At 41.6% G+C, this 18,194-nt stretch overlaps 1 protein-coding gene across 1 annotated transcript in view; it reads right to left on the reverse strand.

Moving 5' to 3' along the window:
• wwc3 (WWC family member 3) overlaps positions 1 to 18,194 on the reverse strand; it is a 164,273-nt gene that overhangs the window by 39,651 nt on the left and 106,428 nt on the right. Inside the window, exon 6 of the mRNA XM_048541017.2 lies at positions 3,860 to 3,989. Within this exon, the coding sequence (XP_048396974.1) occupies positions 3,860 to 3,989 (130 nt within the window). The remainder of the gene's footprint in view (positions 1 to 3,859; positions 3,990 to 18,194) is intronic.

Here is an 18,194-nt window from a genome sequence, read left to right on the forward strand (position 1 = left end):
CTATGTGGCAGCTGTGAATGGACAGTATATGGCCTAGACAGCACAATCCAGTGAAACGCCTTTACTGTTAAATAAACCTTCAAATAAAAAGGCCAAATGAAGTTAGATAGGGAATATAATAAATCAATATCTTTGGGAGATCTGTAAATTTGCAACTTAGAGTCAGGTTACTATAGCATTTTCTTAGCAATGCTGATCATCTTTAAGTAGAATGTTATGGAGAAATTAATGGCACCCAGGTGTAGAAATATATAGGAACAGAAGCAAATTATTTCAAAGCTACATCGACAGTTTGCATTCCAACTTGTTATAAGTTGAAGATTCCATTAAAGAATACAGGGCCACTAGATGAGGAATGATCACTAAACTCAGAAAGGACATTAATGAACATTGTGATATTTGCTAAAAAAAAGAGAAAATGCCTGTGTGACCAAGAGTAAGTCTTCCCCTGGTGACAGATTTTTAATGAAAAGGACCTGATGAACCTCAAGGTATGGAATAAGACAAAATGTTTTATCCTACGGTCTGTGGACAGAGCAACTAGGTTTAATTGGTCAACAGTAATTTATCGTAAAGACAATAAAGTTATAATTGATGAGATAATTGAATGATAATATGAATGGGATTCAGAGGACTGGCTAAATTCCTAATTGTTAACAAAACAGAATTTGCCAAATGAGGGAATAAGAAGTGTGTGTATATGACACTACTGTGCCTTTAAGAGGGATTTATTCTGGGCCATTTCTCTTGCAGAGAGGTGTAGCCACAGTGGCGCCAGAATGTGTTTCAGAAGTAGCAGGGAAAAAGCTTGGACTACCCAGAGAGTGTGTCTTTTTTTTTAAATTAGACAATAGAAGCATGAGTCGGTGCAGTCAGGCTTGCACAGACTGAGGGTATTCGTTTTGCTGTAGGTCGGGGTTTGGTATTGTCTATTGAAGTTGATAGATACAGCTCTCTCTCTCCACTGCAACAGAAAGCTCGAGTCCTCTTTCTGCTGCGAGGCTGTTCCATTCAGTGTTCCTTTCTCCTGGACTGTAGAAGAGATAGCATGTGAGAAAAATCTGTTTTGCTGAATTTGCCTTTGCCAAGATTGCGTTTATGGGGTGCTGCTATAGTGGAACAGTTCATGATTAGTAGTTAAACAATACACCAATTAAGCATTTGAATAGAGTTAAAGTTCTTTATTTTGTTTGTATTTTAACTGTGTTGTAAGAATGAAGTGTGTTTTGTTTTAAGCCTTGTCGTGGACCAACTGAATCACATCTGGAACCGAGTGCATTACAGTTAACTTTAATTAAAATAAAACAAACATTAAGGTCTGGGCTATCTGCTTGATATTTTTTGAGGGGGCTTGGTCTAGACCATGACATACGTGAGAATCTGAATATTGTACCAATGTACACAGTAGCAGAATGTCCTTTCAGTAATGGGAATTCTGAACAAAATCACTCCATTATTATGAAATGGTCTGAAAGATTCTGACTGGTCAAACACGCTGTAAATTCACAATTGCTTTAGCATGGGCTGTACATGCAGAAAACATGTTTGACGTGCTTGCAGGCTACAATCTCTATTAATTAATGTGGGATCATGCCCCAGCTTTAGGAGGGACCACAACTGGTTCAAATTTTTGCAGAACACTTAAATGGCATGCATGACATTGTCAAGAATGACATCTATTAGGCAGAGGTTTCAGAAAATAAAAATCAGGAGAGCTCTGAGGTTCTGACTGCAGCAAATATTGGGCTAAGGGTGGACCAAGTAATAGCAAAGCTCAGAATAAGACCACTTATCACAAAGTGAAGTTAAGATAACAAAGTGTGAAGCTGGATGAACACAGCAGGCCAAGCAGCATCTTGCTCCTGAGATGCTGCTTGGCCTGCTGTGCTCTTCCAGCTTCACACTTTATTATCTTGGATTCTCCAGCATCTGCAGTTCCCATGATCTCTGATACAAAGTGAAGTTAAACAGGCTGGTGTACATGCCAGAATAGGGCTAGTGAGCGGATGGAAACCATCATAGACGGAGGAGCAGGAAAGGCCATTGTAAAATAAAAAAGACTGGCTGAACACGCAGTAGAATAATCAGATTTATGGATTGGCAGTAGGGAGTAAAAACATAGAAAGCCAGGAAAGATGGCATAAGTTCAGACAGAAAGCTTAATTCTGACTGTAGCACAAAAGGGAAAGCTCAACGACCTGTGTCAGGAGTAACAGGTTAGCTGTAGTAGCCTAGGTAGAGACAGGAGAACAAATAGGCCGCCATAATTTAACAAGAAGCAGAACCAAAGAATAGATGAAATACGGCACCAAAATATGGACCCCTATGGTAGAAAGGTTCTAGTGGCGACAAAAAAATTCAGATGACCAACTACAATATGGGCCTTGGCATAGGGACAAAGGAGACTCAATCTTCAAAAGAAACAATTTAGTATTGGTTTATTTTTGAGGATTTGATCAAAATCTGCAGGTTCCACAGAACGTGACAGTTGGAGAGAATTTAGCACACACACAGAGAGGTATCATATAAAGACCAGGCAGCATTGCTCCATGGGTGAATATCTGCAAGGAAGGTTTTTCTCAAAGGTAGGCATAAAGCTAATGCGAAACCTCTGTAGCTCAGGAATTTCAGAACCAATTGTGCGACCAGCAAATGCAAGGAGATTCCTCAAAAATGGGAGAACTAAGTTTGAGGATTTTTCTCGCACTTCAAGTGACACATCCATGGGAATGTCAATCTCCTGATGACAAAACAGCATTTTTCACAGGCAACAATTTCAAATGGACGTAATTTTTAAAGCCTCCAAAAGAAGCTGGAGATATGAAAGGGAAATTAAGGGGGTTATTTTGAAGTGCTCATGGGGTTAAGTGACACATTCAGGGCGTGGAACAAAGACAAATGGAACCAAGATTATCCAATCTGCTCAACGGGTACCAACTAACTTTCACGGTCATAAAAGAGCACAGCACATACAGTTCTCTCCTCCCTGAAGGACAGCATATGGAGTCTAGCAGTTTTCAATAAACAACAGAGGAATGGGATGAATTAAAGATGATATGAACGTTCTTTTGATCAGCAATAAAGTCACTAACACAGCACACTACAGAAAATTCTCTTGTTCAGTTGTAGGCTCCTGCTTTACACAATTGGCATGGAATGTTGAACAAAGAAATTTCCAGTGATGGAAACTCGATGCTGAAAGGGGAGTCATGCTGACAAGAATACAAATCATTGTCATCTTAATTCTCAAATTCTTACTTAAAAACAAACTGCAACACGTGTTGTGGGCAAGCTAATTACTTCTAAAAGCTCATCGCCTACTGTTTAAAGTCCTGTTACTCTCATTCAAGATACTAAACCAATGAGTGACAGATTAAGGGTGCTGTTAGAAAGAAATATTCATTCATTCATTCTCAAGATCGGATGGTGCTATTCAAACCAGCATTTATTACCATCCCCAATTATTCTGTGAATGTGCTGATGCAGTCATTCCTGGTTTTATACAATTGACTGGTTTGGAAAAACCCTTTAAAGGCCAGTTAAAAGTCAACCAATTTGGCTGGGACTGAAGTTGCACACAATCTCAGACCAGGAAAGGGCAGGTACAGACTTAAAGAAGTTCATTTACTTAAAAAGAACTTCAATGAAGCAGTTGGTTTTTAAAATGATAATCCAACTGTTTCAGGCTCACTTTTACAAATTTCAGCCGTATATTTTCAGTATTTTTGTAAAAATTGAATGAAGGTTCTCCGGTTTTCATATTTAGATTTGAATTTTCTGTTCTATGGATGATTAGTCAATGAACTTGGGTTAGTCTGCTAATTTTGCGATGTAATGAGGGAGAAAGTAAATGTCTTACCTGTATAAGGTCCTGTTTCTCTTTTTCTCCTAAAGTAATTGACTTTTTGATCATTCTCAGCTCATTCATAATTTCCTGTGCTTCATCCAGTTTATAGTTGGTTTGACTGTCAGACATTTTACGGTCAATCCTGAATCAAAAGGAAGGAACGAAATATTTCAACAATGGTTTTTACTTTTCTCCCCTTTCTGCATTAGCATTTTGTTTAAAAAAAGGCTTATGGGAACAATTTGCAAATTTCAGTAATAAAAATCCCCAATTGGGGTTTGAGCCACTCTGGAGAAAAACCGTTGCAACCACTAAATTAACCGGTTTGCTGACAGTCAGTGCTAAAGAGGATTGTTGCAATGTTACTTTTCCATTGGACGGTTTAACGATATCAAAGGCACTGGGAACAAAAAGAAAAAGAACTCTTGTTGTCTCACAGTGTGGCGATGCATTTAGTAAATTCAGTGTTTGGGATCAACATATCAAAACCAGCTAGGACAAACTGAAATACAGGCCATGGCACAGAGACAAAGAAGACTCAATTTTCAAAGAAACAGTTTAGCATGGGTTTATATAAAAGAGGACTGATCAAATTCTGAACGTCCTAAAACAATCCAGTTCCTCAAAAGAATGCAATTCCATTAAAATCACACATTTGCCTCCAAGATGGAGGAGGTCACGATTGTCTGTCCTGACTAGAGGAAAAACTGAAATAAATAACACTCAAACACAGTATTGCTTTGTGCTTGACATGGCCCATATCCCTCTAACAACTTTCTATTCATATACCCAACCAGATGCCCTTTAAATGTTGCAATTGTACCAGCCCCCACCACTTCCTCTGGCAGCTCATTCCACACATGCACCACCCTCTGCGTGAAAGTGTTACTCCTTAGGTCCCTTTTAAGTTTTTCCCTCTCACCTTAAACCTACACCCACTAGTCTTGGGCTCCTGTAGCTGCAGAAAAGACCTTGCTGTTCACCCTATCCATGCCCCTCATGATTTTAAAAGGATCTCTGCAGGGCAACACCTCAACCCACAATGCTCCAGAGAAAATAGCCCCAGTCTATTCCACCTCTCCCTACAGCTCAAACCCGCCAAACCCAGCAACATCTTGGTAAATCTTTTCTGAATCCTTTCAAGTTTATCAACATCTTTCCTAAAGCAGAGAGGCCAGAACTGAGAGCGGTATTCCAAAAGTGGCTGAACCAATGTCCTGTACAGCCACAAGTTGACATCCCAATTCCTATACTCGATGTACTGGCCAATAAAGGCAAGCATACCAAACACCTTCTTCAATACCCAATTCTTTAGGAACTGAAGCCTCCCCATCTGCACCCATTAGTACCCACACCCTGGAGTTAAACTACCTCCCTGCCACTCCCCACCATACTTTAGAGCTGTTCCAGTAGCTTGCCGCCTCCATGGAGAGATTCTGGGATTCACCAGTTTCAAGATTTCTGCCTGTTGAAGGGAAACATACCTACTCCTTTTAATTTTCTGCACTTTTCTACCTTAGGTTGGTTGTTAACTTTCTGCAACGATAGCAAGCCTCTCTATCAGATGCTCAAAGTCATCACATTGGAGCCTAGGATTTCAGATGACGTCAATAACCATAAGGGTCCTCCAGAGCATGCCAACAATTGCAGGGAAAGCCAAACACACAAAACATGGAAAACCACTGATGTAACACAAAATCAAGGTTAGCATTATTCAAAAACATTCAGATGCTTGATCCTCAAGGTCTCATCTGAGAACAGGAAAACCGATCAATCTGTAAAAACATGATGGGAAAGCAGAAGCGAGCAGGGGGAGTGGGAGATCAGTCTTGAGCGTTCCTTGGGAAACTCAACCATCAGCAGGGGAGGATGCACTGCTTATAACCTTCCACCAACTCAACAACACCCGCTTAGCTTCCAGGAAAGTCACAAGGTTGGAGTGACACAATGAGTCAATCGCAGACTGAAATAACCTTCCAAATCCCGTAATCCCTCAAGATACTCGATAGGCTTGTAAAAAGCATTGTAGAAAATATAAAGGTGCCTTCCATGCAATGCTGCAGACCAGTTTGACATTTGTTCAGCTCCTCTACTCATGATGCCTTTTAACAAAGACCCTCCCACAGATTGGAGTTAATATTCGCTATTGTTGTTCCCCAGAGAACTGACTCTCTCCTTGATTTATCAAGGTACTAAATTGCACTCATTGCAGTCACATATCATCTGAAAGAGAATACTGCCTTCAGATTAACCTGTCATAGGCTGTATTTCAAATCTACTTAAAATCGTAAATCAAATCACATAGAAGACATTTTTAACATACTTTAGCCTTTGCTGAAACTCCAGGGAATTTAATCGTTCTCCTCAGATCCTTCAAAGACCAGGAGAAACACTGCGTGGTTTCAGAACCATTAAAGTCAGGTTTTTACAAGACCCATATATCCTGACCTCGAAGCCAAAAGCTGTTCCAGAATGTGTGAAAGAAATACAGATCTTCAGATTAAAATATGATGCACAGTTTAGTATTGAAGAGTCCACTGTCAAACAGAAACACGACTCATAAAACCCAGATCATCCACATGCTCCCGAGTATTTGGGCTCTCCACAACCTTTTTAGTCAGTGTAAACGTACAGCGTTTGTGTGTATTGTGTAGCTTATTTTCCAGTTGTAACTTTACACCAGCAACAAGCTGTTGGACACCACTGACACTTCAGTGTAAAACTCAGGGATTAGGCAGGCACACAAGTATAAGGGCTCTTGTGGTGCAGTGATAGTGTGCCTACCTCTGGACCAGGAGACCAGAGTTCAAGTCGCACCTGCTCCAGAGGTGTGCAATAACGTCTCTGAACAGGTTGATCAGAAAATGTCTACATGACTAAACAACAAAATAAAAAACTTTACTGAAGTAAATGCTAATGAAACGGCCTGGGCTCAATCCCAGGCTGACAATTCGGTACAGAATGTATGTATGTCAGAGGTACTTCCTTACGAACGAGACATTAAAATAAGATTCATCATGTTTTGTTGGGTTGGTGTGAAAGATCCTGCAATATTGCTTAAAGAACACACTGGATGGCACAGTAGCTAACACTGCTGCCTCATGGTGCCAGGGACCAGGGTTCAATTGACCTGTGTGGAGTCTGCATATTCTCCCCATACCTGGGTGCTCCGGTTTCCTCCCAGTCTAAAGATGTGCAGGTTAGGTAAATTAGCCACACTTATTTGCCCATGGTGTCCAGGGTTGCATAGGCTGGTGGATTACCAATGGGAAATGCTGGGCTATAGAGGCAGGGTAGAAGGTTGGGGAAGACCCAATGGGCTGAATGGACTCTTTCTGCAATAAAACGGCATGAGTTTTCTGCAGTCTCCTGACCAACAATGGAATCTCAACAAAAGAAACACTAGAACAATGGTTATTTCATGGCTCCTTGTGCGACCCTACTGTTCACAGATTGGCTGCTATACTCCAGGTGAGTATCAAAAGGGATCCAGCTGGCAGCACTTTCACCATTGTAGCACAAGATTCCTAGATCAATTTCTACTCCACGGCTGCAACATTTAAATCAAGGCCGATGTTGGAGATGCCATGCTCCCAATGAGCATAAAATTCAAGTGCCTAGTTTGACCTCTCACATGGACGTACAAATTTCCATGGCACTATTTCAAAGAATAGGGGGAGGAGATATCACAAAGAAAAACTGCAAACTTAACAGAAAAATAGATTTAACTACTGAACAGCAACTGTCCCAATATAGTAACATCCCATACACACACCCTTGGCAAAGGCAAATTCAGTGAAGTAGATTGTCTCACGTGCAATGTTTCTCCAGTCCAAGAAGAACATCAAGAGGGCAGCACTGTGCTCAGTAGTTAGCGTTGCAGCCTCACAGCACCAGGGACCCAGGTTCAATTCGAGCCTCGGGTAACTGTCTGTGCAGAGCTTGCACATTCTCAGTGTCTGCATGGGTTTCCTCCGGGCGATCCAGTTTCCTCCTACTGTCCAAAGATGTACAGGGTAGGTGGATCAGCCATGCTAAATTGCCCGTAGTGTTCAGGGCGGGGGGGTGTGGGTTATAGGGGGATGGGTCTGGGTGGGTTGCTCCAAGGGGCGGTGTGGACTTGTTGGGCCGATGGGCCTGTTTCCACACTGTAGGGAATCTGATCTAATCTTACAGAAAATTCTAGTAGAGAAACAGATAGAGCAGCTTCCACTACCAACTTCAAAATCACCAACTACTGAAAACTGAACTAAAACCCTTGTTCATGACCAATTCCATCTTGAAGGACATAGGCAACAGATACCATGGCCTGCAAATTCCCATCCCAGCCAGTCGCCATCCTGACTTGGAAATACATTGCTGTTCCTTCACGTTCACCGGAGCAAAATCCTGGAATTCCCTCCCCTAGGGCATTGTGGGCCAACCTACAGCACGTGGACTGCAGCAGTTCACCAACACCTTCTCAAGGGCAACTAGGGACAGGCAACAGATGCTGGCCCAGTCCGTAATGCTCACATCCCATGAGTGAATGAAAAGAAAACAAGGTGATATCAGGGCCATCTCTATCTCACTGAATATTTCAGCACAGGCTGATGCAAGGTAATTTGTTTTTTTTTTCTTGGCTGGCGCCAACGAGTTCTCAGTGTGCTCAGCACACTGAGCTGGGAAAAGGAAAATGTTATTTTGCTTCACATCTTGTGGAGACTCGGCACCGCTCGTTGTAACCATTCTCCCTGCAAAAGATATGCAGTACATCCTGAAAGAATGGCAAGTTCTGTTGCCTTAGCTGCCTTTTACATCAGCTGCTGGCAACGTTCCCTCACCTAACCACAGCCCACTTCCTGCAGAGCATCCCATCAACAGCAGGTACTGTTCAAGTGGCCAGCTTTTCACTCAGCCTGCCCAGCAGCAGAAAACAATTAAACCTTTATTCCAACACAACACACACTTTTAGATGTTTGACTGTTATCTGAAGATCACCCTGCCTCCCCCCAGCCTTTGTTTTGTGTACATGTTCACTCTACCTCGTGTACTATACATTCTCTTGGTGTCTGTTGAGCTGCCAAAGAACAATCGTGTTCTGTTTGAAAAGTATCCCAAGGCTTTCAGGTCTGGGGGCGGGGACAGGAAAGGGATTTGGGCTTGGGCTTGATGTTGCTATTTTGGTTGCGTTTAGTGACAACACAATGAATCCTCAATGACCAAGGTGCAACATTAGACCGGGAAATCTCACTTTAGTCACACACATCGGCAACAAAAAGCAAGTCAGGCTCTATTGTAACACAGCGTACGTACGTTTGACGAAAAACTCACTCAAGGAGCCAATGTCTCAGTATTGTACTTGCTCTCAAGCACAGACAGTGGACACTCATGCCCCCAGGAGCAAGCACTGAAATATTATCAGTGTGCTCCCCGAACAAAGTGGCCATTATTGGCAAGTCCCCGCTAGAGGAAAAGCGTTGTGAAACTTGAATGGGTGCAGGAAAGATTTACAAAGGATGCTGCCAGAGTTGGAGAGTTTGAGCTACAGGGAGTGTCGGAGGCTGACGGGTGACCTTCTAGAAGTTTATAAAATCATCAGGGGCACGAATAGAGTGAATAGCCAAGCTCTTTTCCCTAGAGTAGGGGAGTCCAAAACTACAAGGCATAGGTTTAAGAGGAAAGCAGAAAGATTTAAAAAGTGACCGAAGGGCACCGCCTTTTCCACACAGAGTGGTGCATATATGGAATGAGCTGCCAATGGAAGTGGTGGAAGCTGGTACATTTCAACACTTAAAAGGCATCTGGATGGGGATATAAATAGGAAGGGTTTAGCGGGATATAGGCCAAATACTGGCAAATGGGATGGGATTAATTTAGGATATCTAGTCGGCATGGACAAGTTGGACGGAAGGCTCCGTTTTCATGTTGTACATCTCTGACTGTCTAGGAGCCCCGTGATTTCCATATGTGCACCTCGGGTACCAGCCTTACAATTCACCGAGCACGCCGCACTCTTCATTCTTGTCTCTTCTACATTCCCTATCCTAATCAGTCTACCATTAACAGCCATGTTTTTAAGCTGCCAAGTACATCAATTCTAGAATTCCTTTCTTAACTCGCTAGGCCTCTCTAACACACACCCCTCCTTTATGACACTACTTAAAACTATGGTCTTTGATCAACATTATGGTCACCCTTCCTAACACTTCTTATACACAATACAGGGTCAAATGTTGGTTGAGAACACTCCTATTAAGTGCCTCAAATATCTGCATTATGATAAAGGACTATACAAATACAGGCTAAGGTGGAACAAAAATAAACCGTTCAGGCCATTGAGCCTGCTCATTCCAGTAGAATCTTGATGGTTATTACTAGCCCTTTGTCACCTCACTGGGACTTGTATAGACATCCTCCAATCAACCTGTTCAGGGTGTCGCTAGACACTAGGTGTAGATGAGACTTGAAATTTGACCTCCTGGTCCAGAGGTAGAGACACTACCACTGTGCCACACAAGCACAGGAGGGATGAGTATAGACAGCTCCACTCAATATTCTCCTCAACAGAGTGTTTCCTACATTGTAAACTGGTATTTTCTTGCTGAATTGTCTTTGCTCTTAAGACATGAGTCCAGCCTCAGCGCTCATTTATGTGCAATGGTTTGACACATCAGTTTCAATTGTGCAATACTCCAGGGTGTCACATAACTTTTGACGTACTTTGACAATGTGAATGGTTTTAAAAATCTGCTAATACCTCACCCCAACCCTTGACTTCAATGGACAATTCAGCAAATTGCTAATGTATCAGCCACATTATTGTTTACATTTTTCAAACTTGAGCATCAAGGTGCTATACCTTCCTGACCACAGTGGTCACTGGATTATGAGATAACCTGTGCCTGTATTTATTCATGTAACATTTACCTAACTACAAATCTAAAAAATGTAACTGCATTGTATTGGCTGTTAATGATGGGAGTGCTCAGGGACTAGAAAACCCTCACTCTTTAGTCTTTCTTGAAACTCTTCACAGCTTCTAGCTTTACAAATACATGTTATGGTTTAATTATGAACGGTCACTAATCTTCTCTGTCCTTCCTAGGGATTACAAACCTTGCGTAGTTCCTTAATGTCCAGAGTGCCAAATACCCTTTGAAACTGCCAGATCAAGGGCCTTGGTGTTGGTTAAAAATACTAATTCTGAGACAATCACAATTATCTTCTAAATATCTGTATCATACGTAGAGTGCCAATCAGAAGGTAGAATCAATGGACAGCAAATGACTGGAGTTGGTTGGGGCTAATGGGAGACCTCTATTCGATATTACAAAATCGTTTCTGATCCTCTGGATTATGGTTTAAATTTCTAAATTAAGAGATCCTGCAAGATTAGACATCCTAATGTAATTGAGCAAGTAACTGGTGCTTTAATTATAATGGTACATTTCTCTACCTCTTTGTTCTCCATTTAAGGGCCCTTCCAGTAAATTTAACAGCTTATGTGCCTGCAGTAGGGCATGTCTAATTTTTATTAATATGTCTGTATACATGTCTATAGCAAGTTAAACATGAACCCAGAACATCTGGCCAGAGGAAGGGCCACTACCACCACCCCCCGTCCCCAACCAACCAAATAGGATTTTGGGATCATACACTAATTAACATGAGGCACTAATACAGGTACTATAGAGTAGCTTGAAACTACCATCTATTCAAAATGCCCATAGCCAATTTGCCAACTGGAATACAACTGCTACCCAATGTGAATAATAGATGAGCAGTTGACCCCCAAGTTGGTCAAGTTGATGCCTTAGTCTCTATTCAAAAAGATTAGAAATAAAGTTTGTATCATATCATCTTCAAAAAGTGTTGTCTTTCTGCGTGGTTGGAATTAAAAACATGAGTTTGCAATATCGTCTGGAGTGTGAACAGTCGAACACCTCTCCTTTGTTCACAGACAAGGCGGTGAGATCATCTACTTAAATTTATCAATGCAACAGATGAAGAGTGATCTGGAAGTAGTGATGTAGGACAGCTCTTGACTCCTTTCAAAAGAAAGGAAATCAAATAGAGCAACAAATGGGCTTTTCCAAGAAGCAGATTAACAAAAATGGGAAGATATGAAAACATCACCAAAAAAGGAGTTAGGTTACTGAACAGTATTACTCATAGTTGTATTCAAAAAACCTTTGTTAAAGGCAATTAGGTAGTCAACTTTATAAATTGAGGAGAAAATAGCTGTCAAATCTTACAAAGCAGGGAGAGGCCATTTGGCCCATTGTCCCTGCACATGCTTTCCAAAAGAGCTTAAAACAACTTAGGAACACAATGAAAAGTGAGCCACAAGATTCTAATCATACCACTTTCCTTATATTTTGTTCTCTTGATACGAGGCCAGCCTTCCACGTGTACTTATGATCATATTCTGCATTTGTTCCCAACAGTCTAATGTTTTATCTTTCTGAATCCTCAAGTCTTTTTGGACCCACAGTGTTTAATTTTCCACTATTTACAAAGTGCCCTATTCCACACATTTTATGTTCAAAGTAGTTGACCTCACATTTATTTGCATCGAAACTAAAAATTGCTATAGTTTTGCCCATTGTTTTATTTATCAACAGCTTTGCAGTGATTTACTTTTTATACAATTACAACACTGCCAATCTTCATGTCATCAGCAACATTGGATTTGCAACTTCCTAAACAATTATTTAAGTAACTAATGACTTGTGAATTATTAAGAATCCAACACAGAATCCCAGTGGCCTTGTGGTGTAGTGGTAATGTCCTCATCTCTGAACCAGGAGGTCCAGGTTCAAGTCCCACCTGCTCCAGAGGATAAAACATTGCTAAGCTGGTTGTATAGATAATATCTGCAACACAGATCCTTGCAGAACTCCACCCAGTAACACTCTGCCAATTAGATTACCTTCCCATTATCCCCACCCTCCGTCTCCTGCAGCTCAGCCAAATTACTAAGCCGTTCAAGCATTTGACTTCAGTTTAAGGTTGCCAACTGTGACTAAATCTGCTCCTGTAGGTTTCGTCACACGACAGCTGTTTGTCAGCCAAACCACCCATTCCCTGTGCATACTGCCTTCCAACATGAATCAGAAAGCACAAAGATGGATGACTCTCAATTGTCAGCCAAACAAAATTTCCCTGCCACTTTTGTATCCAGTAAAGAGAAATGTTCAAAGAAAATGATAAAAAATATGAAATGTACCAATAATTTTTAAAAACAGGTTAGTGCACAGAAGATCACATCAATTCCCAGAGACTGAAGGCAATCCTGGAGGCTTAGGAGCACTACATCAGTGCTACAAACTACACAAATCTAGCCAGTCTCTTATAAAACTGACTTTATCAAACGCCTCCTCGAAGTCCATACAAAATGACCCTGTCCATCACATTAGTTACCTCAAAATCAGATCAGACAGGTACAAAGTGCCCTTTACAAATCCTTGCTTGCTCTTTCCCTGAGCAGCCGAAAATGTCCAAAAGTGTTCAGTCACTCAAACCTTAATTGTAGACTCTTAAATTTCTCCCCTTCACCTTCCTTAAACTACACAAAATAATCCAACTTCCCGGTCTTTTCCCCACAGTCCTGAAGGGGAGGCCATCTCACCAGGGAGTATTCTATCATTATTAACAATTTCCACTGAACTTGGTCTCTGCAGTGTGCTTTCGACAAGAACTCAGAGTACAATGGCTCTTACAAATCACTGTCAGGGAATACGGTAGGGAAGGAAGTGATGAGAAGGGACTCAACAAAACAGCTTTTGGAAAAGCAGGCAGTCCTGTGCACATTGTCTTTTCAAATCATCGTACCATTTAGCGTAAAAACTGGAAGAACTGTGGGTGCTGTAACCCAGGAACAAAAACAGAAGTTGCTGGAAGAGGTCAGCAGGTCTGGCAGCAGTCAGCCAAGAAGAAAAAAAAATCAGAGTTAACATTTCAGTCACAGATGCTGCCAGACATGCTGAGCTTTTCCAGCAACTTCTGTTTTTGATATATTTAGCATTTTTTTTTACATGTTGATGGTATATTTATTAATCAAGACATTCGTCTTTGTACTTACTTCTTTACAGCAAGGCTTTGGTCATCTTTCCGTACATTTTTTTGCAAGGGTTAGTGTCAATTTTGCCTCATACACATCACTAATACATCCTGGGATGTTTTACAACATTGAAGATGCAAAATAAATGCTTGTTCAGATAGATTTACAGATGGCCAACTTGTAGTTAGCATACATGCAACAAGCTGACATCATGTTAACTTGCCCTTTCTAAGGTGGGAGGAGAATTATTGAGTATTCACACTCTGGAATATGCTCCGATTCAGAGTAAAACGCTAGAGGTGGGCTATGCCGTGCCTGAAAAAGAGACATACAACGCTGGTTTAAAATGCGGAGTCTGATTCTTGCAATCTGCAGTCCAGCCATAAGCTGGGGGTTGCCAGACTGCAATAATTAACAGCACATAATAATTTAGCCGCAGCTCGTCATGTCAAACCTTTCTGCAGAATGCTTTGCTTTTGGGATGCAACAAGTACATCACTAATACATTTGCGATTGTAAAGGAGCCAATTCTGTCATTGATAGGAAAGTTTAACTCTCAATATTCGAACAAATCTTAAGTGTCAATGTTCCAGAAAAATACACACTACGCCAATTATTTTAAAAACCAAAATGGAACAACAATTAAGTGCATTCACACAGCACCTTGCACATGCCAAAACACTCAGGAATGGAATCAGATAAAAATTGATAATAAGTCAAAAGAGAACTAATTGTGTTAAGCAGCCAAAAGCTTGGTGAACAAAGTAGGCAATGCAGAAATAACAGAGGTGGTGCCTAATCATAACAGGCAATCTTTATTAATTAGTCTATGGCAGATCTAGACGTGGGGTGTGGAAATTCCCAGATATTGACAGCTTTGCAAACTACTGGCACAAAATCACTTGTTCCATTCAAGAACACTTGCCAGATAGCAAGTTAGAGAGGGGGAAAAAAAAAGAACACAAGACAGGCAGCACTGAAGAAATTGTAACAAATGCTACAAAGCATGTAGCTTATTATCAACTCAGGGTGAATGGCTAGACCCAGTCTATTGTTGATTCTCATTTTCCACATGTAACAGGATAATTAATCCTCAAACAAACACAGAACAGAGGTGAAGAACAGTCATACTGGACTCGAGACATTAACTCCATTTCTCACTACAGAAGCTGCCAGACCCGCCGAGTTGCTCCAGCATTCAGATTTCCAGCATCTGCAGTAAATTTTTTTTCAAAATCTACACAAGGACTAATCCTCAATCTGCCCTGCAGACAGAAAATCAAAACACAGTTTTCCATGTGAGAGACAACATGGCCCTCTGTGGTTTAGTAAATGTCTCCGACTATAAAACAAAATCAGCCTTTGCAAGCTACATTTTTTTCAGTGTCAGTGATGCTTTGGAAAATAAAGTGATGATGTCATGCAATTCATACAAGTATTGTAATTAGTTTGATGCACAAAGTTACACTTCATAAATTACTGTCAATGAGCTTAATATTACATTCATAAGAGCCAATGAGTTTCTTTAAATTCAGTATCGTCTTATAGACTCAAAGTTATACAACACAGAAACAGACCCTTTAGTCCAACTTGTCCATGCCGACTAGATATCCTAAATTAATCAAGTCTCATTTGCCAGAATTTGTCCCATATCTCTCTTAACCCTTCCTATCATATACCCATCCAGATGCCTTTTAAATGTTGTAATTGTACCGACTTCCACCCCCTCTGGCAGCTCATTCCAGACACACACCACACTGTGTGAAAAGGTGCCCCCTAGGTCCTTTGTATATCTTTCCCCTCTCACCTTAAACCTATGTTCTCTAGTTTTGGACTCCCCAGCCCTGGGAAAAAGACCTTGGTTATTCATCTATCCATGCCCATCATAAACGTCTACAAAAGGTCTCAGTCTACCCCTCAGTATCTACCAGACAACTTGGGAAATTGCCCAAGCATGTCCTGTACGCAAAAAAGCAGGACAAATTCGACCCGGCCAATTACAGCCCATCAGTCTACACACTAATCATCAGTAAAGTGATGGAACAGGTCATCAGCAGTACTATCAAGCAGCACCTGCTCAGCAATAACCTGTTCAGTGACCCCCAGTTTCGTGGGGCCACTCTAACATGAACAAAAGAGCTGAATTTCAGATGTGAGGCGAGAGTGACAGCCCTTGGCATCAAGGCCGCATTTCGACTGAGTGTGACATCAACGAGCCCGAGCAAAACAGGAATCAATAGGTATCGGGGGCAAATGCTCCAGTGGTTGGAGTTATATCTGACACACAAGAAAATGGGCGTGGTTGTGGGAAGTCAATCATCTCAGCTCCAGGACATCTCTGCAGAATCCAGGGCAGTGTCCTAGACCCAATCATTATCAGCTGCTTCAATGACCTTCCCTCCATCATGAGGCCAGAAGTGGGGATGTTTACCGATGATTGCACAAATGTTCAGCACCATTCACAGCTCCACAGATACTGAGGCAGTCCATGTTCACATGCAACAAGAGCTGGACAATATCCAGGCTTGGGCTGACAAGTGGCAATAGACATTCACGCCACATAAATGCCAGGATATGACCATCACCAATAAGAGACATTCTAACCACCAACCCTTGACATTCAATAGTGTTAACATTACTGAATACCCCACTATCAAACATCCTGGGGCTACCAGTGACCGGAAACTCAGCTGCACTCACCACATTAACACAGTGTCTACAAGAGCAGGCCAGAAGCTGGGAATACTGTGTCCACCATCTACAAGGCACAAGTCAGGAGTGTGATGGAATATTCCCCTCTTGCCTGGATGAGTGCAGCCCCAACAACACTCAAGAAGCTTGACACCATCCAGGACAAAGCAGCCTGCTTGATTGGCACTCCATCTACTCCCTCCACCACTGACGTTCAGCAGCAGCAGTGTGTACTATCTACAAGATGCACTACAGAAATTCAAAGATCCTCAGACAGCATCTTCCAAACCGATGACCACTTCCCTTTAGAACGACAAGGGCTGCAGATTTATGGGAACACCACCACCTCCAAGATACCCTCCAAGTTACTTACCATTCTGACTTGGAACTATAATCGCCATTCCTTCACTGTCGCTGGGTCAAAATCCTGAAAGTCCCTCCCTGTGGCATTGTGGGTCAACCCACAGCAGGTGGACTACAGCAGTACAAGGCGGCAGCTCACCACCACCTTCTCAAGGGGCAACTAGGGATGGGCAAGAAATGCTGGCCAGCCAGTGACATCCGCATCCCACAAAAATGAATAGAAAAGAAGTCTCCAATGCTCCAGGGAAAATAGCCCCAGTCTATTCAGCCGCTCCCTATAGCTCAAACACCTCAACCCTGGCAACTTCCTTGTAAATCTTTTCTGCACCCTTTCAAGTTTAACAACACCTTTCCAGTAGCGGGGAGACCAGAACTGAATGCAGTATTCAAAAAGTGAACGAACAAATGTCGAGTCTGGCCACAATATGGTAGTTTTATCATTGATGTCTCTATATTCAAAACTGAGAATTAAAATTTATTTCTGTCCGACCTACAAGTCAACATATCAAGAGTTCAGCCACATACAATTTAATGAACATTACCATTCTCCACTGCTATTTTCCAGATACTTTACAGTTTAGAGTGGAAAAACTATGAAGAGTCTCCCATTTATCTGCCCACCTTGCTATTCTCTCCACCAGTCTTTCAATGCTTCTGATTTCACCGCACTCCTAATTTGTCAACAAATTTCAAAACAGTTCTCTATGTTTGCAAATGCAAGGTTCACACGAATAGCAAAGTAACACAAAAACAGGTCTCCATTGTCCACCATTCATTATAACTTTTTAGAAGTTTTCAGAATGGATTTCCAAAGGGGAAATTATTTTAACTAACTGGTTGGAGTTTGTTGAAGAGGCAAGAGAAAGGCTTCTTGACGGAATGACTGTTTGTGTACATGGACATCCAGAAAGCATTTGACAGGGCACCACATAAATCATAACCATGTTATAAAAGAGACAATAACAATGTGGAGACAGAATTGACTGAGTGATCAGAAACAGAGTGTAATGGTCAATGAATATTTTTCGGCTTGAGGCAGTTTGTAGTAAGGCACCCCAGGGGTTTGTAGTGGGATCTTTGCTTCTTCTTACGTATATTAATTACTTAGATCTTGGTCTGCAGGGCACAATTTCAATAACACAAAAAACTTGGAAGAGCTGTAATTTACAAAGAGGACAGTGCAGAACTTCAAAGAGTCATAGACAAGTTGGAGGAGTGTGAGATGAAGTTCAATGCACAGAAGTGTAA

The sequence above is a fragment of the Stegostoma tigrinum genome, chromosome 12 (genome assembly GCF_030684315.1).
Source record: "Stegostoma tigrinum isolate sSteTig4 chromosome 12, sSteTig4.hap1, whole genome shotgun sequence".
NCBI lineage: Eukaryota > Metazoa > Chordata > Chondrichthyes > Orectolobiformes > Stegostomatidae > Stegostoma > Stegostoma tigrinum.